The sequence below is a fragment of the Mobula hypostoma genome, chromosome 2 (genome assembly GCF_963921235.1).
Source record: "Mobula hypostoma chromosome 2, sMobHyp1.1, whole genome shotgun sequence".
Lineage (NCBI taxonomy): Eukaryota > Metazoa > Chordata > Chondrichthyes > Myliobatiformes > Myliobatidae > Mobula > Mobula hypostoma.
In genome coordinates, this window is record NC_086098.1 from 107,919,736 (window position 1) to 107,946,391 (window position 26,656).

A 26,656-nucleotide genomic window follows, 5' to 3' on the forward strand; every position below is an offset into this window, starting at 1 on the left:
TGGTGGCCGATTAGGAAAAGGGGAGGTGCAACGAGACCTGGGTGTCATTATACACCAGTCATTGAAAGTGGGCATGCAGGTACAGCAGGCGGTGAAAAAGGCGAACGGTATGCTGGCATTTATAGCGAGAGGATTCGAGTACAGGAGCAGGGAGGTACTACTGCAGTTGTACAAGGCCTTGGTGAGACCACACCTGGAGTATTGTGTGCAGTTTTGGTCCCCTAATCTGAGGAAAGACATCCTTGTCATAGAGGGAGTACAAAGAAGGTTCACCAGATTGATTCCTGGGATGGCAGGACTTTCATATGAAGAAAGACTGGATGAACTGGGCTTGTACTCGTTGGAATTTAGAAGATTGAGGGGGGATCTGATTGAAACGTATAAGATCCTAAAGGGATTGGACAGGCTAGATGCAGGAAGATTGTTCCCGATGTTGGGGAAGTCCAGAACGAGGGCCACAGTTTGAGGATAGAGGGGAAGCCTTTTAGGACCGACATTAGGAAAAACTTCTTCACACAGAGAGTGGTGAATCTGTGGAATTCTCTGCCACAGGAAACAGTTGAGGCCAGTTCATTGGCTATATTTAAGAGGGAGTTAGATATGGCCCTTATGGTTACGGGGGTCAAGGGGTATGGAGGGAAGGCTGGGGCGGGGTTCTGAGTTGGATGATCAGCCATGATCATAATAAATGGCGGTGCAGGCTCGAAGGGCCGAATGGCCTACCCCTGCACCTATTTTCTATGTTTCTATGTTTCTAATTGGGACGATGTCCAATTTGCAAATAAGGTTTTGTCATTAATACCTAACCTGAATACACATAAGCTAATCTTTTCCGGAGATTTGAACTGTGCTATTGACCCACGGCTTGATAGGTCTTGCCCTAGGGGAACATTTTCCGGTATGGCAAAGGCCTTCTCGATGTTTATGCAACAAAATGGTTATTATGGATCCTTGGAGATTTTTGAATCCATCAGTTAGGCAATTCTCTTTCTTCTCTCATGTTCACCACTCCTATTCCAGGCTAGACTATTTCTTTATAGATAATTCCTTGATACCAATGATTAGACAAATTGAATACACTGCTATAGTTATATCTGATCACTCGCCCGTGAAACTGGACCTATGTTTTCCTTTAAACGTTAGAGAACGGCATCTGTGGAGACTTAACCCCCTTTTGCTTTCTAATGAGAAATTTTGTAGTTATATATCGGCTAACAATGACACATTCTTCGAGACTAACAAAACTGAGTCGGTATCGTACTCTTTAATTTGGGAAACTTTAAAAGCTTATTTGAGGGGTCAAATAATATCTTATACTTCACATGCCAATAAAGAGCGTAGAAAGGAAATGCAAGTGTTATTGCAATCTATTTGGGACCTGGATAGAAAATACTCTGAGGTACCCACTGCGGAATTATATAAAAGCCGGGTTGATTTGCAAGCCAAGTTTAATCTTCTATCTACAAACCTATCAGAACAATTAATTCTTAAGACACGTGGCCTCTATTATGAATATGGTGACAAGGCGAGCCGGCTTATGGCTCATCAGTTGAAACGTCAAGCTGCATCACGACTTATTCCCCAGATAAGAGACATGCACCAGAACTTGACAAGCAATCCAAAAGAGATTAATAACATCTTTGCAACTTTTTATTCCTCTCTGTATGCCTCAGAGTTCCCCTCAGATAAAACAAATATGGAACTTTTTTAGATAATTTGGAAATACCAACTCTTGAACCAGAGGAAGTGGAGAACCTAGATCAGGCTCTTGGGCAGGAAGAGATTAATAATGCCGTTATGGCTATGCAGAGTGGTAAGTCCCCAGGTTCTGATGGTTGTCCAATAGAATTTTATAAGAAATTTAAGGATGAGCTCATACCGGTCCTTCTAGAAGTGTTTCAGGAATCTTTGGAGAACGACTCCTTACCCCCTTCTCTTTCACAGGCAGCTATTTCACTACTTCTTAAAAAGGACAAGGACCCGACTCAATGTGGATCATATCGCCCCATCTCACTTTTGAATGTAGATGTGAAAATTTTGGCTAAAGTGCTTGCATGTCGTTTAGAACGTCCCCTTCCCAAGATAATTTCAGATGATCAAATAGGTTTTATTAAAAATCGCTATTCTTTTTTTAATATCCGTCGACTGGCTGATGTGGTTTATTCACCCAATGATTCTCCAAGTCCAGAGGTTGTTATCGCCTTGGACGCGGAGAAGGCATTTGATAGAGTGGAATGGGTATACTTGTTTAGTGTTTTGGAGAAATTTGGATTTGGCAGAATATTTATACCTTGGGTTAAGCTATTATACCACTCGCCTTAGCATGTATACAGACAAATTATTTTCGATCTGACTATTTCCCATTAACACGTGGCACTCGCCAAGGCTGCCCACTGTCCCCTCTTCTTTTTGCAATTGCAATTGAGCCTCTTTCTATTGCACTTAAGTCAACTACATTATTTCAAGGTGTTAGAAGAGGGGACATGGAACACCGTGTTTCCCTATATGCTGATGACCTCTTACTTTATGTTAGCGACCCTATAGGTAGTAGTCCTGCTATTGTGTCATTATTAGGTCAATTTGGAGCCTTCTCTGGCTATAAACTGAACTTTCAAAAAAGCAAATGCTTTTCCATTAATAATTTGGCCCTACAGATCCGACAGGAATCCCTGCCCTTTCCTTTATCTCAAGATGGTTTTGTATACCTAGGAATACATATTACTCGCTCTTTTACATCTCTGTTTGAAGCTAACTACAGGCCTCAGGTTAGCCAAATGAAGGCTGATTTCAAGAGATGGCGCAGTTTACCCCTTACTATAGCTGGGAGAATTCAGTCAGTGAAAATGACTATACTTCCTAGATTTCTCTATTTGTTTCAGTGTTTGCCAGTTTTCTTATCCAAGTTATTTTTTAAATCAGTCGATCAAGCTATAACCTCCTTTATTTGGGAAAATAAGGTCCCAAGGGTTAATAAGCGCATTCTTCAAAGAGGTCGTGACGTAGGTGGAATGGGTCTTCCCAGCTTTATTCATTATTACTGGGCATCGAACATTCAAAAAGTATTATTTTGGCTTCACCGGTCAGATATAATCTGGTGCCTGCTTGAGTCACGGTCCTGGCACTCCTCGTCCCTCCCAGCTTTGGTGTATTCTTCCTTACCATTGAAATCCTCTCAATTCACATCTAACCCGGTTGTGCTCTCCACCCTCAAAATTTTTAATCAATTTCGCTGCCACTATAAGTTCATATCAGCTTCAGTTTTGGGCCCCATTCATAAAAACCATTTATTTCCTCCCTTCACATTCGATTCAGCTTTTAGACAATCGGGTTTGAACGGTCTTATGCGCATTAAGGATTTGTATACTGATAACATATTTGATAGTTTTGATGACCTGCGCGGTAAGTATGGCCTTCTGCATAATCATTTTTTTAAAATACCTGCAGATTCGCCACTTTGTCAAGGAAAAATTTCCCGCTTTTCCTGTTCTACCACCTGCTATGTTATGGGAAAAATTCACTCTTAGCTTTAACAATAAGGGGATGATCTCTGAACTATACTCTCAGCTGATGTCTTTGGGAGTTCAAGACCTAAACAAAACTAAGAGTAGGTGGGAGGACGACCTCAGTATGGACCTTGCGGAGGAATATTGGGCAAAAGTATTGAATAGGGTTCATTTCTCATCATCATGTGCTAGACTGGGGCTCATACAATTCAAAGTTTTACAGAGGGTACATTTAAGTAAAGCCAGACGGCAAACATATACCCTGGGGCAGACGCTGGCTGTGACAGGTGTTCCTTCTCTCCGGCTGGTTTAGTACATGCATTTTGGTCATGCCCTCGGCTTGTTGACTATTGGGCACTGGTTTTTAAAATTATCACTGAGGTTTTGGGGGTGACACTGAGACCTTGCCTGCTTATAGCTGTATTTGGTGTGGCAGATGACGATTTGGGTTTAAATGCAAGCCAATCGGATATCATTGCATTTACATCGCTATTAGCCCGTAGGAGAATTTTGCTGGTTTGGAAATCTGCCACTCCCCCAACCGCTGCTGCTTGGTTAGAAGATGTAATGTTTTTTCTGAAATTAGAAAAGATTAAATTCACTTTGAGGGGGTCTGTGAAAAAGTTCTATTCGAAATGGGGACCTTTCTTATCATATTTTGGGAGTCTTAAGGAATTACCTACTAGTTGAGGGCATTTGATTGTACTTAGGAAATTGCCTCCCATTTAACACGCTTATAATTTACCTCACAGGGTGGTTGATGAATTGTAACTATGAGTGTATTTTGGATCATCTGACATGTTGCAGATGTGTATGAGCCGTCGTATTGAAGTAGTGTGGGGGTACGGTTGTGAAATGTCCGTACTTGTATTTGTGAATTGTTGTGTTGTAAATATATTAGCTGCCATGATATGTTCGAGGAGGGTGGGTGGGGGGAGAAGGTTTGTTTTGGGGGTACAATACTAAAGCAAAATGGAGGAAAATGTAATCCATTATATATTCTGTATTGTGTCATTCCTTCAATAAAAATAAAAATTTAAAAAAAAAAATTTTTTTAAAAGAACGAGGTTACAACAAAGAGCTGACTTCTCTATCTTCACAATATGCCACTCAGACTACAGGCATGTGGAAATGTCAGGGACAACAACCAAATCAGGACTTAAGGACTGAGGATCTCTGATAAATCAGGAGGAATTAAATGTTGCTTCTGTTGAAAGAGTAAAGATAGTGCACATTAATTTACGTCAGGAGTAATGTTACTGAGAACAAATCTTATCTGGGATCTTTGAAAGATCTCTAGGGCACAAAAGGATACGATCATTTAATCAGAATCAGGTTTATTATTACTGACAAATGTCATCAGCCAGAGCTGATAAAGGGTCTCAGCTCAAAACATCAACTGTTTGTTTATTTTCATAAATGTTCCCTGGTCTGCTGAGTTCCTCCAGCATTTTGTGCATGTTGCTCTGCGTTTCCAGCATCTGAAAAATCCCTTGTGCTTATGTTGTGAAATTTGTGGCAGTAATATAGCACAAAACATAAAAATCACTATGTTACAGAAAATAAATAAGTAGTGCAAAGAAGGAATAATGAGATAGTTTTCATCGGTTCAGAAATCTGCTGGTGGGAGGGAAGAAGCTGTTCCCAAATCCGTGATCTTCAGACTCCTGTACCTCCTCTCAAATGGTACTAATGGGAAGAGGGCATGTCTCAGATAGCGAGGGTCCTTTAATGATGGAAGCTGCCTCCTTGAGGCACCACCTCTTAAAGATATCCTCAAAGGCAGGCAGGGTCATGCCCGTGATGGACTCGCTGAATCTACAACCCTCTGCAGTCTCGTTCAATCCTGTGCACTGGAGCCAACATACCAAGTGGTAATCCAAATAGTTCGAAAACTCTCCACTGTACACCAGTAAAAATCTGTTATTGTGCTTGGTAACATACCAAACCTCCTCAAATTGCTAATGAAGTCTTGCTTCTGCAGTTCCTTCTACATGGTTGCATCAATGTGTTGGGCTTAGGATAGATCCTTGGAGATGCTGATGCCCAAGAACTTGAAGCTGTTCACCCTTTCCACCGCTGACCCCTCAAAGAGGACTGACCTGTGTTCCCCTTAATTCCCCTTCCTTACGTCCACCATCAACTGGTCTTTCTGATGCTGAGTGCAGGGATGCTTTGCGACACTAACCAACCATTCAACCAGCTGATCTACCTTGCTCCTGTACGCCTCCTCGTCACCATCTAAGATTCTACCAACAACAGTTGCGTTATTGGCAAATTTATAGATACACAGTCATGAGTGTACAGAGAACAGAACATTGGGCTAAGCATGCATCCCTGAGGTGAGCCCATGTCAAGTATCAGTGAGGAAGAGACTGTTATTACACTGACTGTGGTCTCCCAATGAAGTAGTCAAGGATCTAGTTGCAGAGAGAGGTACAGAGGCCCACATTCTGAAGCTTGTTGATTAGTACTAAGGGGGATGATGGTGCTGAACACTGAGCTGCAATCAACAGACAGCAGCCATACGGATATTTTGCTGTTGTCCAGGTGCTCCAAAGCCAAGCGGAGAGCCAGTGGGATTGCGCCTGCTGTAGACCTATTGTGGCAGCATGGAAAATGTAGCAGGTCCAGGTGCTTCTTCAGGCAGGAGTTAATTCCAGCCGTGACCAACCTCTCAAAGCACTTCATCACAGTAGATATGAATGCTACTGGGTGATATTTGCTGAGGCAGCTCACTCTGCTCTTCTTGGGCACCAGTGTAATGATGCCCTTTTGAATCAGTTGGAAGCTTTTGACCTCAGCAAAGGTTGAAGATGTCCTTGAACACTGGCACAGATTTTCAGTACCCTGCCGGGTACATCAGGCCTAATGCTGTAAGGGTTCACCCTCTTGTTCTGATGTTCTGTCATTGGCCTCCGTGACAAAGATCACAGTGTTGCCAGATTCACACAGGTGCAGTTTTATTCTCCCTTTCAAGTGCACATAGAAGTTGTTGAGCTCATCAGGGAGTGAAGCATCACACAGCTATTTATGCTGTTAGATCTTGCCTTTTAAGAAGTAATGGCATGCAAACCCTACATCCGATATTGTCTCTAACTTCACACAGAACTGGACTTCTGCTCTAACAACAGTCTTCCATAAGTCATACTTGGATTTCTTGTAGGTTTCTGGTTTGGGTATGTTCAGTGTACTCGCAAAGACACAGTCATCCATTTAGGTCTTGATGGAAGTCAGAGATGACTGTGGCATTTCATTCATATTCAAAGACGAATCCTTGAATATGGACCAGAACACCAATTCAAAGCCGTCTTGTAAACGTTCCTCCATCTCCCCTGACCATACCCGTGAGGTCCTCACCACTGGTACTGTAGACCACAGACTGCTGATATACTAGGATTAGACATACAGGCATGTGATCAATCTTGCCAAATTCCAAGCGTGGGAATGGCACACTGAGCATTCATGATGATGGTATAACAGTAGTCATATCTATTGGCTCCTCTGGTTCCACATGCATATGTTGGAGGTAGCTGGTCAGAGATTTCCTCAAACTAACCTGGTTGAAGTTCCCTGAAATGATCAGGATCACATCAGGGTGCGCTGTCTTGTGACTGTTGATCAGGGTGCTCAGCTCCTCTAGTGCCAGCCTGACGCTGGCCAGCGTGGAATGCACACTGCAACTAGGATGATGGCAGAAAACCTCCTCAGCAGATAGAATGGATGACACTTGACCGCTAACTATTCCAGGTCAGGGGAGTAGAGCTGAGACAGCACTGCCACAGCCGTGCACCACAATGAGTTAATCATGCAGCAAACACCACTGCCTCTGCCTTTACCTGACACTGCCGTCAGGTCCATGAGCTGGAAGGTGAAACATTCAGGCTGGAGTCCTCTGTTTGGAGTGCCATGTCTCTGTGAAGCAGAGTACACAGCAGTTCCTAATGTCCCTCTGGGAGTGCAATCTTTCTTTGAAGTCTTCAATTTTACTTTCCAGAGGCTGTACATCAGCCAATAGGATGGTAGCAAGGAGGGACTTAAGGCCCTGAGTTTCAATTTTACCTGCAGCCCTCCCCCAGCAGCCACATTTTCTGAGACAATGGAGTCTTTCCCTGAGCATCCAGCTGCTGCACTCGCTGCCTGTGTGGTGTACAGTCCCAAGATACCGGTTCTGCACACGGCTAGTTTTTTAATGACTTGAAACTGTGTTGCTTACTGCAGAGTCAGTGGCTGCAGAATTCCTCTATAGTAGTTGTAAATGGGATTACAGTGGATTCCGCTCAACTGGGCCATCGGCTAATCAAGGCAGCTGCTTATCTGGGACAACGCTTAAAGAACAAAAACTAATCAAGAAAATGGCTGGACTCTCTTTGCTTGTTTGGGACATTATATTGCTTAATAGGGACAGGAGATGGTTGCTGAACAGTTTCTAACTATCATCAGTCACATGCACTTATGAGGCCTTTAGACGCTACACCATGCTTAGAGCAAACAGTTTTAAATAGCATCAGTTACGTGTGTCTGTGTTCAAAAAGCAATGATTTTTGTCACTGATAGTTGGCAAGAAATAAGCAGTAAGACACACTCAGACCATTTTGCTCACTGTGGTTTCAAGCATTCAGGCTTGGAGATGTCAGAAGCAGCCGGGAGTGAAAATCAAATCATTTCATTACTTCAATAAGTTAGGAATTATAAAGAATTTGAAGCTACTGTATCAACAATCATCTTGAATTTTATCTTTGGTCCCCACTGGACACTCAGGTCTCACCTGTGGCCTCCAAGTAACTGCTTGCTTGGGACAGCGGCTACACCCCGGTATGGTGGCATCCATTAGTCTCACAAGACCATGGATCTGCGCCTGGAAAGTCTTGCTTCAGTCTGTGTTAGAGCAGTATCTGTTGTGGCTGTAGAGGTCCACACAGGAGTGACAGTCTCGGCTGCAGCGACTGCACTCGAAGGCGCTGTCCTCCAGTGTTGTCTTGGTGCTGTTTTTCTGACGAGTGCGCTTTTCTTCAGCAGCAAGCCTCAGCTTCTCTTCTCCTCTTTTTAGACCTCTGCATAGTTCCAGCCTCCAGTGAGAGCGATTGCTTGCGATGTCCTCCCACCTCTCGACGTTCATTTTCAGTGACTTCATGTCTCTCTTGCAAATGTCTTTGAAACAATGATGGGGCCGCCTTGTGCTCTCTTGCCGGAGGCCATTTCCCTGTACAGCAGGTCTTTTGGGATCCTCCCATCTGACATGCAGTGTACGTGGCCCAGCCAGCGGAGACGGTGTTGTTGGAGCAGGGTGAAGAGGCTGGGTATCTGGGCGCGGGCCAGGACCTCATTGTTGGTGACTCGGTCAGTCCACGTGATATCCAGGATGCGTCTCAGGCTGCAGGGAACTGGCCTCCGGCAAGAGAGCACAAGGGCGGCCCCATCTTCGTTTCAAAGACGTTTGCAAGACAGACAAGAAGTCACTGAAAATGAACGTCGAGAGGTGGGAGGACATCGCAAACGATCGCTCTCACTGGAGTCTGGAACTACGCAGAGGTCTAAAAAGAGGAGAAGAGAAGTTGAGGCTTGCTGCTGAAGAAAAGCGCACTTGTCTGAAAGGCACGCTAAACCAGTTTAGGGTAGCCAATAGGTCCCATACCCCAGTGAGATGCCTGTCCTAGCAAGCAAAGTCAGCTCTGGCAGACCGGACGGATGAGATCTAACGGCCAGGAAGGCAGTCCTGCAAAACTACTTAAGAGAGCAAAGCTCAGGACGGGGTATAGAAGATGTCATGGTCATCCACTGCAACCACTAGACCTGGATTTCTGAGGTCGAGAGAGTGTAACTGTCCCATTGCAGCGGGTGTTCCACTTCAAATACTCTCCTGCACTCGTTTCCTGTCATCGTTGGATATAACGGACAACCACCAGCAGTATTGATAGTGCTCTAATTTGTCCTGTATTTCATTTAAATACATAAACGATAACACTCAGTTAAATGGTACTTTGTCTTTTTTTAAATACCTTTTTAACCATTTCCATGAAACTTTGGCTAATTGGGCCAAAATGTACTGGTCCCAATGTATCCTAATCTACTGTATTTGATGATTCCCTTGGGCACTGCACATAAATACCCTCTCTGGTGCTATTTTCAGGGACTCCTGAAAACTTACATAACTTTCATGACCTATTATTGCAGTATTGTAGGAAACAGAGTAGCCAATCTAAATGCAGGAAGATCCCACAAACAGCAAGGATATAAATATCTAAATAATCTGTTTTAGCATGACTGATTTAGGAATACATATTGGCCAAGACACCAGTAGATTTCACCTGCTCAACTTTAAAAGCAAAAGATTGCAATCTTTTCTGTCTGTTTCAAAGGGAAGGCAGAGGCTCAGTTTAATGTAACTTCTAAAAGCCACACTGGACTCCCTCATTACTAAATGTGAATGACGGCCTGGATCTTCCTGGTCGGAGTGGGACATGAACTCACGGTCTTGTGAGTTAAAGGTAAAGCCCAAAGCCTAATATGACATCCAACATTGAATGAAGTACTTGTCTTATACATATACCATTTCTATCACAAAAATATTTCCATTGCCACTCATTAAAAAAATCAATAAGCTGCCTTACTGTGTCTGGAGTAGAGAATGCCCGCAGCTCTGGCACTGAAAGGCATAACATGCCTGGGCTTTCAGTGTCTGTATCACCGTTGGAAGCAGCTCTAAAGAAACAGAAAATATCATTACTGTCACAACCAAAGAGTCATACAGCACAAAAATGTGCCCCTCAGCCCAACCGCTCCATACTGACCATAAATCCCATCTAAACTCAACCCGTTTGCCCCATATCCCTCTAAACCTTGCCTACACGCACCTGTCAAAGTATCTTTTAATATTTTAATAATTTTGTAAACGATCTTTTAGCAACTTTTAACATTAAGTACTGACAACTTCTTAAGATTGAATTATTCAAACTTTTGGTATTTAAAAGTACAGTATCAGACAATAATCTGCAAATTTGAAGTCTTCAACGATTTCATTGTTATCTGAGATTCATTATAGGCTACAAAAATTTTCATATTTTGTATATTATAACATCTTACAACAATGAGTCACCAGAGATTCTACGAGTACTTAAATAAAAACCCGAAGTTACATGTTACACTATCTTACTGCGTCATAACCAATATGGTCCTCAGATTTTCCCTCCAATGATATACTTCTTCATTCTTTGAGGGGAAAAAAACTGATTTTTCATGCATTGATTTTGTTTTTGTTCTAAGTAAATCAGTGATGACTCGTGGCGTTTACTATGAACACTGAAGTGCCTGCCAGTGACTGTAACATCACAACTGCAAGGCCAGCCCCTCGAGCTCAGACCCCATTACTGTCCTGTCATAGCTCCTGACTGAAGTGTCTTTCCACAACTCTGACTGACAAGCTTGCTTGAAGCAAACGATCTGTAAAGTATAATAAACATTCTGGTTGCTGACAAACCAAGTTGTATGCATTTACCAATCCTAAATAAACCCACTACACAATTCACAACTGCCACAGGCACTAATTAACTACACTTAAATTAGAAACAGGCAGAAAAATTACGGGACAAGATGCTTCATCAACTATTACAAGCATCTGAGAAGATAAGTTAAAACAAAAGCAATTACACAACTATATAAAAAAAAGACCTCCTCTCACAGCATCTCGAACCACTCTGAAGGGAATGCAGCATCTTGTTCCCATTTTGCAGTCAGCTTACAGACTGATCAGAACTCTTTCAACCCCAACCTGCCCAACAGTTGTACTGAAAATCTGTGCAACCTGTCTGTCAGCAACTAATGACCAAAGACAAGGTAAGACACTAGTGAGCTGGTAAATTACTTCATACTCACAGGCTGAGAGGCTCTTCTACACACCGCATATCCCCCTCAAACCTGCAACTAGAAAACCCCATTTTCCAAAAATGAAGCAATCGACAAGATAAGATTTCTGGGCAATCAAGCAGTTATTAAGATTCAAAGGTTGATTTATTATTAAAGTATACAACTCTGAAATTCTTCTTCTCCAGGTAACCAAGAAAAGAAAGCAGCATGATTATCAACCCCTAAATCCCCCTTCTCTGCACAAAAAAATGAACAAAAATGGAGCAGGCACATCAGCCTCCAAATCCCCCTCCCAGAACAAAAAAAAACGAGAAAGATCAGGCAAAAAACACACGATTAAAAAAAAAAGCAAGACTGGAAAGAAGTCTATAGTCCAAATCCATATTCCAAATGCAGAGATTCTGGGTAACATTCTCTGGGCTCAACGGCAGGTTCTCCCCTCTCCAGTTCCATAACAGAGCGATCCTCAGCAATCAAAAGGCAGGCCTTTCGTATTCACCTCGATGTTTCAGTCTCCTTTGTTACTTTAATCGGCGAACGATGGAAACTCCAATGGTGAAATGGAGTCAAACATTAGCTCGCAGCTCGTCCCGCAGACTGCCCGCCGTGAGCTTCACGCACACTGCCTTTGCCTCCGCAGACTGCAGAGCACTGAAGCACCCAAGCAATTTCCAAACTTCTGCATTCGGCTAGAAGTCTCCATCTCCCTCGTTGTTTTAACCAGTGAATAATGGAAGGCTTAATCGGCTCACGCCTCATCCAACAGCCTGCCCACCACAAGGTTAGCGCACACTGCCTCTGCCTGCCGGAATCCTCTCGGAGACTGCAGAGCGCTGGAACACCTAAACGATCTCCAAACAGCAAAACGTAGGCTCCAACAGTTCCAGCATCGCACCCAAGACGAAAGACAAATGTAAAGATATAAAAGGAATGAAAATATTTGGTTTCATAATCTACCCAGAAGATGTCAACCGAAGGAGCATTGTACGCAGGTGCCACCTTGATCGGAGGACCGAATGCAATTTAACAGGAAGCAAGTTAAAATGATAAAACTAGGCCACACTACTAAGCTATTCTCATGTGACTTTGTATGTTACAGCTGCTACCTCGGCACTACTAGGCTGAAACAAGCTGAGTTTGGCTGACAGTTCCATTCTACTTCACCAAGCTATGAGTAGGATGTAATAGCTACAGATGTTGCCTGAGATGGAGCATGGAGAGGGTAGGTCTCTTCTCCCTCGTGCTAAGAGTGAACATGATTGAGGTGTAGACAATTATGAGGGATATAGACAGGGTAGACTGCTGCAAGCTTTTCCCCACAGTAGAGGTAGGCAAAATGAGAGGACAAAGACTAAGAGAGAAAGGATTAGAGGGGTTATGAGGAAGACTTTCTTCAACCGGAGAGAGGCAACCACATGAGATGCACTACCCGAGAAAGTGGCTGAGTCTGGGCCATGGACAGCACTTAGGAAACGCCTAGATGAGTAGGTGAACCAACTGGGTAAAGGCAGCTACGGATCAAGTGCTCAGCAGACAGATTACTACAGAAGGGCACCCACTGGTCAGCATGGAAGAGCTGAGTCAAATGGCCAGTCTCCATTCTGTACTCCCCACAGCTGGACCCTAGGTGGAGCCTAATCGCACTGGAATTCCCCAATGTCACAGGTGACGATTCACTCCTTAATGCGTAAAGGCCAGTCAAGTTTCAAAAATTTTCACACATCACCGAAATCTTATTTAGACTATTTTTATTCTCATGGCACAGCTTAACACAGCTCATCTCTGCTTCATCCCAGAATCTCTTTCCCGATCCTTATTCTCAGTACAGTCTCAGGTCCCATTCACTTCAACGGGGTTTCAGGATCCAAAGATTAGAAGCTAAAAGCTTAATTTAGTTAGCAGTTTTTTGTACTTTCCTTATTTTAATATTTCAATGATTTATTTTCACTTAATATGTTTTAATTTTTTGGTTAAATTCAGGTGACTTTATTAAATATTAGCAGCAATCACAATAGTTATTAAATTTGCTTCAATTGACAGGCTGATTCTGGGTCGAGTGCCCAGGATAACCTCCCAAGGCTTCGCTCTGCCCCAGCTGACTCCCCAAATATAAACAGACAGATAAACCAGCCCTCCGCAGTGAGTGTAGGAGGTCACGAAGCTGAATTCTAGTTAATTTGCCCAAATATACAAGATTTTGGCAAAAACCATACTCAAGTAAATTTTTAAGTCCTTATCTTGGGGGAGTCAGTTCTGGACAGCGAGACCAGATGGATTTTAGTCTCTGGGGGCCGGTGTATCCTGCAAATCATATTTGCAAACAATCTGCAGAACGCGCTGGCATATAATTAGAAGTGGAAACCATTTTTTTTTGGCAGCTCCTAAAACTGGGACTATCTTGATCACATGAAGAGAGCTTTTAAGGGGTCGTATGTGCCAAAATGTGACAGCTATGAATGAGTTTGGATGTTAGCTGAAGATCTTGTTAATTTGACCGTTCTTTGCTCTTAAATAATGACCTGATTACCTCCAAGGTATGGCTATATCGAAATACAAACTCTTATACTTTGATCTGTTTAAGGAGTGAAAAATTAAAATGATCAATGCCCAAAATGATCTTCCGCCAAGTGTGCAACTTACAAATTACAAACTATATGCTAACTTTGAGCATAACTAATTTAACCCAAATTAAGATCATAGTCACCTTTCGGTCCATCGGTAAGAACTTGTAGCCTCATGTGGAAGCCGTCTCCTGCAATGTACTGGAGACTGCGGCAAGAGGAAGGAGCAATTCTGACCCCTGCTGGCAAATCAAAGTTCACACACTTGTCAGAAGTCTGAAGATTAATGGACGTCAGGCCGAGCCTAACTTGCAATTCTGAGCGATCCTCAGGGAAAGACCTGCTCAGAAACAAACACAAAGCATTAGTTGGTGTCCCAAACTCAAAGAACATCAAAGCACATCTCCATCCTGCAACATTCACAGTCAAAATGCTGACATTTTTGAATACATTACTCTAAATCTGACCAGAGGTGTCATCTGGTGAACATAATTCTTATTAAAAAAAATTAGCAGTGAAAATTCGGTAACATGATGCATAGTCAACAAGCAATCTGGTTATGTAATAAGTATCAGGTTAGAGGTGGATATATTTCAATAAGCAATTACCTTCTAATTCAATATAAGACTATATTTTGTATCAGCTAATGAAAGAGTAGTACAACACATGAATGATTCTGCACTCAGCAGGCTCTTTATTGGGTACACCTGCTCATTAATGCAAATATTTAATCAGCTAATCATGTGGCAGCAACTCAAGGCATTAAAGCATGCAGACACAGTCAAGAGGTTTAGTTGTTGTTCAGATCAAACATCAGAATGGGGAAGAAATGTGATCTAAGTGACTGACTGGAAAGATGGTTGGTGCTGGACATAGTGGTTTAAGTATCTCAGGAACTACTGATCGCCTGCAATTTTCATGCACAACAATCTCTAGAGTTTACAGAGAATGGTGCAATGAACAAAAGTCATCCAGTGAGTGGCAGTTCTGTGGACAAAAATGCCTTGTTACTGAGGGAGGTCAGAGGAGAGGTGACAGCAACTCGAATAACCATGCATTACAACAGTAAGGTGCAGAAGAGCATTTCTGAACGCACAATACGTCGAACCTTGAAGAGGACAGACGACAGCAGAAAACGACCATGAACATACACTCAGTGGCCACTTTATTAGGGACAGGAGGTGTGTAGCAGTATACAGTACCAAGCTCTGTGATCACAGCAACAACTTCAGTGTACAATTATGGAAGAGCTACTACATGAAAGAAAACTTCTTTTCACAATTTTTCTTTGTAGGGCATAGACATGATTGGCACTTATTATCTGTACCCAGTTAACAGAACTGAAGTGGCAGTTAAGAGTCAACTACTTTTGAGAGTCTTAAAACATTTTATTTGAGATACAGATGTTACTGGAGAGACCAACAGTCATTGCCCATCTCTAATTATCCTTAAGAAGCTAGTGGTGAGATAATGCAGACCTATCTGCTTCACATTCATGGTTCTGATACGACCTTGTTAGGTCCTTTCAGAGGGTATTTATGAGCCAAACACAACAGCGTGTTTGAAATTATATATACGCTGGTCTATGAGAGAGCAGATCTTCTTTTACAGGTAGAAAAGGAAATGTTTCTTTTAACAACTATCATCTAGTAGTTTCATGGTTACCTTACACCATAAGACACAGGAGTAGAATTAAGCCAATCGGCCCATCAAGACTGCTCCATCATTTCATCATGGCTGATCCACTAGCCCTCTCAACCTCATTCTTCTGTCTTCGCCCCGTAACCTTTGAAGCCCTTACTAATCAAGAACCTACCAACTTCTGCTTTAAATATACCCAATGACTTGGCCTCAACAGCCATCCATGGCATTGAATTCCACAGATTCACCATGTTTGGCTAAAGAAATTTCTCCTCATCACTGTTCTAAAGTGACCTCCTTGTATCTGAGGCTGTGTCACCGGTTTTAGACTCCCACACAATAGGAAACATCCTCTCCACGTCCACTCTATCTTTCTAAGCCTTTCAATGATAGATAGGTATCAAAAAGACCTCGCCTCATTCTTGTAAACTCCAGCAAGAACAGCTCCCAGAGCCATCTAACGCAACTCATACAGTCACCTTCTCATTCTGGGATCATTCTCATGAACTTCCTCTAGATCCTCTCCAATGCTGGTACATCCTTTCTTTGATAAGGGGCCTGAAACTGCTTGCAATACTTCAAGTGCAGGCTGCCCAATATGCCATAAAGCTTCAGCATTACATCCTCACACTCACATTCCAGTCCTCTCGAAATGCCTGTTAACATTGCATTTGCAATGAATTCCAAATCACGCCAGCTCACTGAGTGAAAAGATGAATGGGATATAATATCACTGGCAAATGTTGTAAAATATCAAACACGAGAAAATCCGTAGATGCTGGAAATCCAAGGCAGCACACACAAAATGCTGGAGAAACTCAGCAGGCCTGGCAGCATCTATGGACAGAAATAAACAGTCGACGTTTCGGGCTGAGACCCTTCATCAGGACTGGAATGGAAGGGGAGAAGTCAGATTAAGAAGGTGGGAGGAGGGGAGGAAGAAGTACAAGGTGGTAGGTGATAGGTGAAACTGGGAGAGAGAGAGGGTGGTGAAGTAAAGAGCTGGGAAATTGATTGGTGGAAGAGATAAAGGGCTGGAAGAGGGGGAATCTGATAGGAGTAGAAGACTATGGAAGAAAGGAAGGAAGAGGGGCACCAGAGGGGAGTGATGAGCAGGTAAGGAAAAAGTTAGAGAGGTCCAACTTGATGGCATGAACATCAATTTCTCGAACTTCAGTTAATTGCCCCTCAGCCTTTCACCATTCCCCATTCCTGGTTCCCCCCTCAACTTAGTTCCTTACCTGTCCTTCATCCCCCTCCGGTGCGCTTCCTCCTTCCTGTTCTTCCATGGTCTTTACTCCCTGCTGTCAAATTCCCCCTCCTCTAGCCCTTTATCTCTTTCACCAATCAACTTCCCAGCTCTTTACTTCAACCCTCTCTCGGTTTCACCTATCACCTACCACACTGTACTTCTTCCTCCCCTCCCCACACCTTCTTACTCTGTCTCCTCTTCTTTATTTTTCAGTCCTGATGAAGGGTCTCAGCCCGAAATGTCGACTGTATTCCTTTCCATAGATGCTGACGGGCCTGCTGAGTTCCTCCAGCATTTTGTGTGTGTCGTAAAATACGTTGGTTTTCGGCCGCAGGATATTGCAATACAGAATAAAAATAGATACAAATTACAGTAAGAAAAATATATAAAAAATTAAATTAGTGCAAGAGAGCAAAAAAAAGCCTGAGGTAGTGCTTATGGGTTCATTGTCCATTCAGAAATCTGATGGCAGAGGGGAAGAAGCTGCTACTGATATATTGAGTGTCTGTCTTCAGGCTCCTATACCTTGTCTTTGATGGAAGTAATGAAAAGAGGTCAAGTTCTGAGTGATGGGGGTCATTCATTTTGAATGCAGCTTTCCTCGAAGCATCACTTTTCGAAGATGTCCTCCAGCTGGTAAGACAAGTGCCCATGATGGACTGGTTCAGCCAGCTGTTGAAATTTTTACAACAAAAAAATTTCACAATCAAGTTTAATAATAATAATAAACCTGACTGAACTTTCTGCAGCTTTTTCTGATCCTGTGCAGTGGACCCTCCAGACAACCAGTTAGAATACTCATCATGGTAGATCTGTAGAAATTGGCAAGAGTCTTTGGTGACATATTGAGTCTCCTCAAACTCCTAATGTAATATAGCCGCTGTCGTGCCTTCTTTGTAATTGCATCAGCATATTGGACCCAGGACAGATCTTCAGGGATGGGGATACCCAGGAACTTGAAACTGCTCATCCTTTCCACTTCTGATCCCTCGGTGAGGACTGGTGGATGTTACCTCGACTTCCCCTTCCTGAAGTCCACAATCAATTCCTTGGTCTTACTGACATTGAGCGCAAGGTGGTTGTTGCCACACCACTCAACCAGCCAATCTCACTCTTGTAATCCTCCACATTACCATCTAAGATTCTACCAACAACAGCTGAGTCATTGGTGAATTTACAGATGGCATTTAGCTGGGCCTAGCCACACAGTCACGAGTGTAGAGAGAGTTGAGTAGTAAGCTAAGCATACATCCTTGAGGAGCGCCAGTGTTCATTGTCAATGAGGAGATGTTATGTCCAATCTGTACTGACTGTGGTCTCCAAATGAAGAAGTCAAGTGGGGTACAGGGGCCCAGGTTTCAAAGCTTGTTGATCAGAACTGAGGGTATGATTGTGTTGAACTTTGAGCTATAATCAATAAACAGTACCTGACATCGGTATTTCTTTAGTCCAGGTGTTCCGAGTGGAGAGCCAGTGAGATTGCAGCCACTGAAGACCGATTGTGTCCAAATCCTTGCTTGGGCGGGAGTTAATTCTGGTCCTGACCAACCTCTCAAAGCACTTCACCATGAGTGGAACTGAACGACAGTCACAGGGGCATTGCCTCAGTTCTTCTTGGGCACTGGTATGATTGGCACCCTTTTGAAGCGGGCAAGAAACTCCGACTGCAGCAGTGAGAGATTAAAGGTGTCCTCGAACTCTCCCGCCAGTTGGTTTGCACGTGTTTTCAATGCCATACTAGGTACACCATCAGGGCTAGCAACAGAAACATGTTCTGACATCTGCATCCATAACACAGATCACAAGGTCACCAGATGCTGCAAGGATTCTCACAGGTGTAGTTTATTCTCCCTTTAAAAATGTGCATAAAAGGCTTGGAGCTCATCTGAGAGAGAAGCATCACAGCCATTCATGATGCTAGGTGTCGCTCTGAGGGACGTAACGGCCTGCAAACCTTTCCAAAGCTGACATGAATCAAATTCCATCTCTAATTTCAGTCAGGAATATTTTTTCATTCTTAAAATAACCTTCAGTAGGTCATACCTGGACTTCTTGTAGAGTTCTGGATCACCAGTATTGAACGTCACAGTTTTAGACCTCAGCTGACTATGCATTTCCTGGTTCATCCACATCTTTGGTTTGGGTATATCCAGTATGTTCTCGAAGGCACTCACTCATCCACACAGGTCTTAATGAAGTCAGTGACAAATGTGGCGTTTAGATTCGAAGATGAGTCCTTAAATTTTGTCCAGTCTACTGACTCAAAGCAGTCCTGTAAGCACTTCTCCACCTCCATTGACCATGCCTTCGTGGTCCCTACCACTGATGCTGGGTGTTTAGTATCTACATATGCACCAGGAGTATAAGTTTAGCCAGGTGGTTAAACTTCCCAAAGTGTGGGCATGGGATAGCATGACAAGCATTTTTGGTGGTATAACAATGGTCAAGCACGTTGGCACCTTTGGCTCCACAGGTGATAAATTGGTGGTAGTTGTTCAGAGACTTCTGCAAACGGTTCTTCAAGATGTTTCCTAGCTCTTATACTGATCATCATGGATGAAGAGTTTTCAAGCCTTCTTATGCCATGGACCCATACCATTAACTGAGGGGTCCATGGGCCCAGGTTGGGAACCCCTAGCTGAGATCTATATTCTCTGCTTCTTGACTCTTCTAAGTATGGAAACTGGCCCATTTTTTCTCACTTGAATCCTTGATTCTACCCAATCACAGTTTTACCTTCACCCTCACCCCTCTGAAGAGAACAATCCCAGCTACTCCCATCTCTCCAGGCAACCAAAGTCCTTCATCCCTGATACGATTCTACTTATTCTAGAGACACATGCTCACAATTTAGAGCAAAATGGTAGAGGAAGTCAGCAGAACTGGCAGCATCTATGAACAGGAATAAACAGTCAACATTTTAGACTGACACCCTTCATAAAGACAGGAAAAGAAGGGGGCAGAAGCAAGTGGGGAGAAGGGGGAGGATAGTTGGTGATAGATGAAACCAGGAGAGAGAAAAAGTGGTTGGGAAAGGAGTGTGATGCAAGAAGCTGGGAGGTGACAGGTGGAAGAGGTAAGGGGCCGAAGAAGGAATCTGAGAGGACAGGACAGTGGACCAGGGAATAAGGAGAACGAGGTGAAGAATCAGAGGGAGGTGATAGACTGGTCATGAGGACAAGGGAGGAGAGAGCCACCAGAATAGGTGAAAACAAAAAGGGTAGAGGGTGCAAATAAGGAGAGAGGGTACCAGAAGGTAAGAGTAATTCATGCTCTTGCCATCAGGCCAGAGACTGCCCAAACGGAATATGATGTATTGCTCCTCCAACCTGAATTTGGCCTCATCCTGACATTAGGAACCCATGGACTGCGAACGGGAATGGGAAATCACATTGAAATAGGTTGGCAGCTGGAATATTCTGGCTATTGCAGCAGGCAAGGTAAAGGTGCTTTACAAAGCAGTCCCAAAACTGCTTCAGGTGCAACTGATGTAGAGAAGGCTGCACCAGGAGCACTGGATACAGTGAATGACCTGGAAAGTCTCAAAGGTGAAGAGCTTCTTCACCTGGAAGGACTGCTCTGCATATTCCTTTCCACATTCTCATTACCAGATCATGTGGTGCCCAAATACAGAATCAATATTCTAGTTGCAGTAGAAGAAATGGTTAACCAAAATTCCTAACATGATGGACCGAATGCTCCTATGTCTTATGGTCTTTGTACCTCACGTCACCGGAGTCCTGGATCCTGTATGTGTTTTAAAAGAAGTTACTTTCTCAACCTGGAAAATTTGGGCACAATTATTATAATTGTACCCTTGCTCTTTCTACACAGCCAGATCACCTGCTTCTCTCCTTTTTTCTATATCCATCCATTCTTCCAACTTGTCCATGTCCTCCTAGTGCCTCTTTCACATTTTCATGCCATCCGCACATTTGGAATTTGGACATTCAAGTCCAGCTCATTAGCATCATCATCATTACGTGCCGTGTCATATTACGTGGGCAATCATGGTCTTTTGAATTTGTCTATAGTATGGTTTGCCATTGCCTTCTTCTGGGCAGTGTCTTTACAAGATGGGTGACACCTGCCTCCCATCAAACCAGGACTTGGGATATGCACCAGTTGCTCATATGACCATCCAGCACCTGTGTCACGTGACCCTGATCAGGGGGCTAAGCAGGTACTACCCCTTGTCCAAGGGTGACCTGCAAGGATCACTTTACACCTCCTTTGGTGGAGATGTATCTCAAAATCATTAGCATATGTCAAGAAAATAAATTCCCTCAGCACTGATCCCCCAGAAAATAATACTGCATATCTTCCTCAAAACACCAAATATGATTTATCATGGTTCTGTTCCCTAAAGTATTTTGTATCCAAGTTTGCATTAAATCACATTATGGAAATTTCTATGAACACCAGCCATGTTTTTACATACTTGAAACAGCAGTATCACAGGAGCATGTGACAAATTACAACTTCCATCTGCACTACACATTAATTGTAAGACGTGATATAGCACTTCTGAAGGATTGTCACAAAAATGGGTGATCATCCTAAGGAGCTTGATTAAAAGATAGATTAGGAGGAGGTTACTAAAGGAGGCATCAAGTAAATAAAGAGCAGGAAGGACTGAAGGAATGAATCCAGGTGTCCAAGTGTACAGACAACAACGGATGAACTGGAGACCCACGTAGAGGAATGAGCAACTAAGGAGACAGGGCACCACATGGCCAGAAAGAAGACAGAGATGCTCCTAGAAGAATTTAAACACAAGAGAAGGAAGACAAAGTATGAGGTTTTGGAGGTTACTGATTTGAACTGAATATAAGAAATGGAACCAGGATGCAGAAGATTCTGCAGATGCTGAAAATGTTGAGCAACACTTAACCAGTTAGAAATAAACAGTCAATGTTTCGGGCTGAGATAAAATAGATGAACCCAGGCAAGTTCAAATTTGGGTGGGAAAAGATGTTAAAAATTTGGCAAGGCATAGTCTGGGAGGGGGGAGTAGGATAGGCCAGCTCTAAGGAAAGGCCCCTCCTGCTTGGTGCTTGGCTTTGTCATAACCAACAACTCATTTCTGTCAGTGAGATTAACACAAGAGCTACTGAGGCAGGCACTGACACTGTCAATTATATTATCAGCTGAGCAAGAGAACACAAGGACATCCACTGCTAAATACAACTCAGCGGCGAGTATTTTCACTCGCAAATACATATGTAATAGTGCCTAATCTGATCTGGCAACTATGTTGACCTGACCCAAAATACCAGTGTCAACAGAAACAATGCCAGTTGAAAATCAAAGACCCCTCAATGACAGTACTTCACAGATAAGGGGTCCACTCCAAGCTGATGGGAGACTACAGAGCACCCAACAAAGAGATTCTTGGCTTATCCAACAGTAAATACCACAACAAGTCTGATGAGATCCAGAACCTGATAAACTGCAAGTGCAAAGTGTTACTGGATTGGAAGTTTTGCACACCTGAAGGGAAAAGTAACGGTTCAACGGGTAATTAAAAGCTGAACTCCAGCAGAAATTCCATGATCTACAAACACCAAGTTTGTAGAAGGAGCGGCAGAAGGTCCAGAAACTTATGATATCTATAATATTAACAGATTCTTTAGGGCCGTCAAGGATATCGACAGCCCAAACACACCTTGGTGTAGGAATAACGTAGGTGGGTTGATGATAGTCGGCAATGGACTCAATGGGCCAAAGGGCCTATTTCTGTGTTGTGTCTCTATAACATGATGACCACTTCAAAGAGCTCCTTAATCATAACTGTCTTCAACATTAACTCAGTGATTCTATCTTACATGTCTCTATCTGGGCCAGCTTTGTAGCTGCTTCGAAAATACCGATGGAGTAACAAGTCTTTGGGACTAGACTGCTAATAACACTCTTCCAGAGAGAGAGAAATCAGTTATCTATTTACAATCACAACTTCCACGTCTGGAAAAGAGGTCTTGCCAGGGGCCACAATCGTGGTTATCTTCAGAAAGTACCTATATGGAATTGAAGCAGGATTCTTTGGCCCTTTGAGCCTACTTCTACATTCAACAAGATGAAGGCTGATCCTACTTCTGCTCTACCTACACATCTTAATGCCTTTTTACCTCTGGAAATATATCTATTTCCTCGTTAATTTCAGAAACTTGCCTTCTACAGCGTACAATGGTAAATAGGTCCAGAAGTTCATCATCCACTCGGTTAAGAAATTTCTTTTCATTCTAAAACTCCTCCCCACATTCAGTCTGCCCATTTTAAGTAACATTCCGTCCCATTATTCTAAACCAGTGAACACAAACCTAAACAACAGAACATCACCTCATATTGGCAGTTTAAATTATCCAGATCTTTAGGGTTAATGCAAATCGGTTTCCTAAGATGTGTTCCAATTTTAACTACAACTGCAATGCATCTAAAGAAGACTTGGATCAAAAGCATATTGCAGCAATGCAAAGATCGCAAGATCCTACATCTACAGACCCCAGAGCCTGCTGGCCATGAAACTAGCAGGCATGAACTTCAGATTGCGGCTCCTGCCATTGATCTCACCGGCTCCAACACCTCAGGGCATATTCAAAACCCCGGACTCCAGCAACGACCACGGAGACATCTTCACAGCGATTGCGCAACCACCAACTGCGACTCCAGCCTTGAACTCCAGGCCGGGTCTTTATGTGCTGCTGTTGTGACTCCCGTCACCCCTTCCCCCACCAATACTCTGCAACCCCATCTCCCTCACATCCCACCGTCAGCTCCTGGGCCCTCAGAGGCTCCATCTTCCTCTCACCCCAACCCTCCCCTCTCCACTGACACCCCCAGCCTCCCCCCTCTGATCCCAGCTCTCATCCGTGCCGGGTCTTTACCATCCCCTCCGACCTTCAACTGTCGAAGGCAGAGCGCTCTGTCCTCAGTAAGGGCCTCACCTTTGTCCCCCTTCGCCCACACCTCAGCGAGTTCCGTGTTCGCCATGATGCAGAACCTTTCCTCCGCCGTCTCCGTCTCCGAGCCTACTTCTTCAGCAAGGACTCTTCCACCCCCACCGATGACCCCTTCTCCCGTCTTCAACCCTCCTCTTCTTCATGGACACCCCGCTCTGGTCTTCTGCCTGCTCTGGATCTCTTTATCGCTAATTGCTGACGGGACATCAACCGTCTCGACTTCACCACACCTTGTTCCCATTCCAACCTCACTCCTTCAGAACGCTATGCTCTCCACTCCCTCCGCACTAATCCTAACCTTATTATTAAACCCGCCGATAAGGGGGGTGCTGTTGTAGTCTGGCATACTGACCTCTACCTTGCCGAGGCACAGCAACAACTCGCGGATACCTCCTCTTATTTACCCCTCGATCGTGACCCCACTAAGGAGCACCAGGCCATTGTCTCCCACACCATCACCGACTTCATCCGCTCAGGGGATCACCCATCCACTGCTGCCAACCTTATAGTTCCCACACCTCGCACTTCCCGTTTCTACCTCCTACCCAAGATCCACAAACCTGCCTGTCCTGGCAGACCTATTGTCTCAGCTTGCTCCTGCCCCACCAAACTCATTTCTGCATACCTCGACACGGTTTTATCCCCCCTTGTTCAATCCCTTCCGACCTATGTTCGTGACACTTCTCACACTCTTAAACTTTTCGATGATTTTAAGTTCCCTGGCCCCCACCGCTTTATTTTCACCATGGATGTCCAGTCCCGATAAACTTCCATCCCCCATCAGGAAGGTCTCAAAGCTCTACGCTTCTTTTTTGGATTCCAGACCTAATCAGTTCCCCTCTACCACCACTCTGCTCCGTCTAGCGGAATTAGTCCTTACTCTTAATAATTTCTCCTTTGGCTCCTCCCACTTCCTCCAAACTATGGGCACCCGTATGGGTCCTAGCTATGCCTGCCTTTTTGTTGGCTTTGTGGAACAATCTATGTTCCGTGCCTATTCTGGTATCTGTCCCCCACTTTTCCTTCGCTACATCGACGACTGCATTGGCGCTGCTTCCTGCACGCATGCAGAGCTCGTTGACTTTATTAACTTTGCCTCCAACTTTCACCCTGCCCTCAAGTTTACCTGGTCCATTTCTGACACCTCCCTCCCCTTTCTAGATCTTTCTGTCTCTGTCTCTGGAGACAGCTTATCCACTGATGTCTACTATAAGCCTACTGACTGTCACAGCTATCTGGACTATTCCTCTTCTCACCCTGTCTCTTGCAAAAACGCCATCCCCTTCTCGCAATCCCTCCGTCTCCACCACATCTGCTCTCAGGATGAGGCTTTTCATTCTAGGACAAGGGAGATGTCTTCCTTTTTTAAAGAAAGGGGCTTCCCTTCCTCCACTATCAACTCTACTCTTAAACGTGTCTCCCCCATTTCACGTACGTCTGCTCTCACTCCATCCTCCCGCCACCTCACTAGGAATAGAGTTCCCCTGGTCCTCACCTACCACCCCACCAGCCTCCGGGTCCAACATATTATTCTCCGTAATTTCCACCACCTCCAACGGGATCCCACCACTAAGCACATCTTTCCCTCACCCCTTCTCTCTGCATTCCACAGGGATCGCTCCTTACGCGACTCCCTTGTCCATTCGTCACCCCCATCCCTCCCCACTGATCTCCCTCCTGGCACTTATCCGTGTAAGCGGAACAAGTGCTACACATGCCCTTACACTTCCTCCCTTACCACCATTCAGGGCCCCAAACAGTCCTTCCAGGTGAGGCAACACTTCACCTGTGAGTCGACTGGGGTGATATACTGCATCCGGTGCTCCCGATGTGGCCTTTTATATATTGGCGAGACCCGACACAGACTGGGAGATCGTTTCGCTGAACATCTACGCTCTGTCCGCCAGAGAAAGCAGGATCTCCCAGTGGCCACACATTTTAATTCCACATCCCATTCCCATTCTGACATGTCTATCCACGGCCTCCTCTACTGTAAGGATGAAGCCACACTCAGGCTGGAGGAACAACACCTTATATTCCGTCTGGGTAGCCTCCAACCTGATGGCATGAACATCGACTTCTCTAACTTCCGCTAATGCCCCACCTCCCCCTCGTACCCCATCTGTTACTTATTTTTATACACACATTCTTTCTCTCACTCTCCTTTTTCTCCCTCTGTCCCTCTGAATATACCTCTTGCCCATTCTCTGGGTCCCCCCCCCCGTCTTTCTTCCCGGACCTCCTGTCCCATGATCCTCTCATATCCCCTTTGCCAATCACCTGTCCAGCTCTCGGCTCCATCCCTCCCCCTCCTGTCTTCTCCTATCATTCTGGATCTCCCCCTCCCCCTCCAGCTTTCAAATCCCTTACTCACTCTTCCTTCAGTTAGTCCTGACGAAGGGTCTCGGCCTGAAACCTCGACTGTACCTCTTCCTAGAGATGCTGCCTGGCCTGCTGCGTTCACCAGAAACTTTTATGTGTGTTGCTTGAATTTCCAGCATCTGCAGAATTCCTGTTGTTTGCGGCAACGCACTTTGTTAATCTCCCTTACATCCAGAAACATTGTTTAAAATTGCAAACCATAGTCTTTGATAACTTACATAATAAAAAAAGAAATCAAGTTACCCCAATACTAAGTGTCCATTTTGCGTGCTGTTCCTGATCTCTAAGAAAACTCCAGGCAAAGGTATTTTTGTCTCCATGTTCTTGCCGATCCCACACAGCTATGTGAAATGTGGCAAAGCTCGCGGCTCGCTCCTCCAAATCCGACTCGGGAACAACCACGTGCACGTGCACGTGCACGTGCACAATTCCGCTCCAAACCCCGACCACACACTTAACCTGCCAGAACCCGGACAGGAGCCGCGCACGCGCACC

The 26,656-nt window shown here is 44.2% G+C and overlaps 1 protein-coding gene across 1 annotated transcript in view; it reads right to left on the minus strand.

Annotated features, from left to right (window-relative positions):
* Positions 1 to 26,645, minus strand: part of ube3d (ubiquitin protein ligase E3D) — a 185,576-nt gene extending 158,931 nt beyond the window's left edge. Inside the window, exons 1-3 of the mRNA XM_063040347.1 lie at positions 26,405 to 26,645; positions 14,071 to 14,267; positions 10,115 to 10,205 (exon numbers count right to left, since the gene is read on the minus strand). Coding sequence (XP_062896417.1) covers positions 10,115 to 10,205; positions 14,071 to 14,267; positions 26,405 to 26,481 — 365 coding nt within the window. The 5' untranslated portion in view covers positions 26,482 to 26,645. The remainder of the gene's footprint in view (positions 1 to 10,114; positions 10,206 to 14,070; positions 14,268 to 26,404) is intronic.
* Between the last annotated feature and the right edge of the window lie 11 nt (positions 26,646 to 26,656).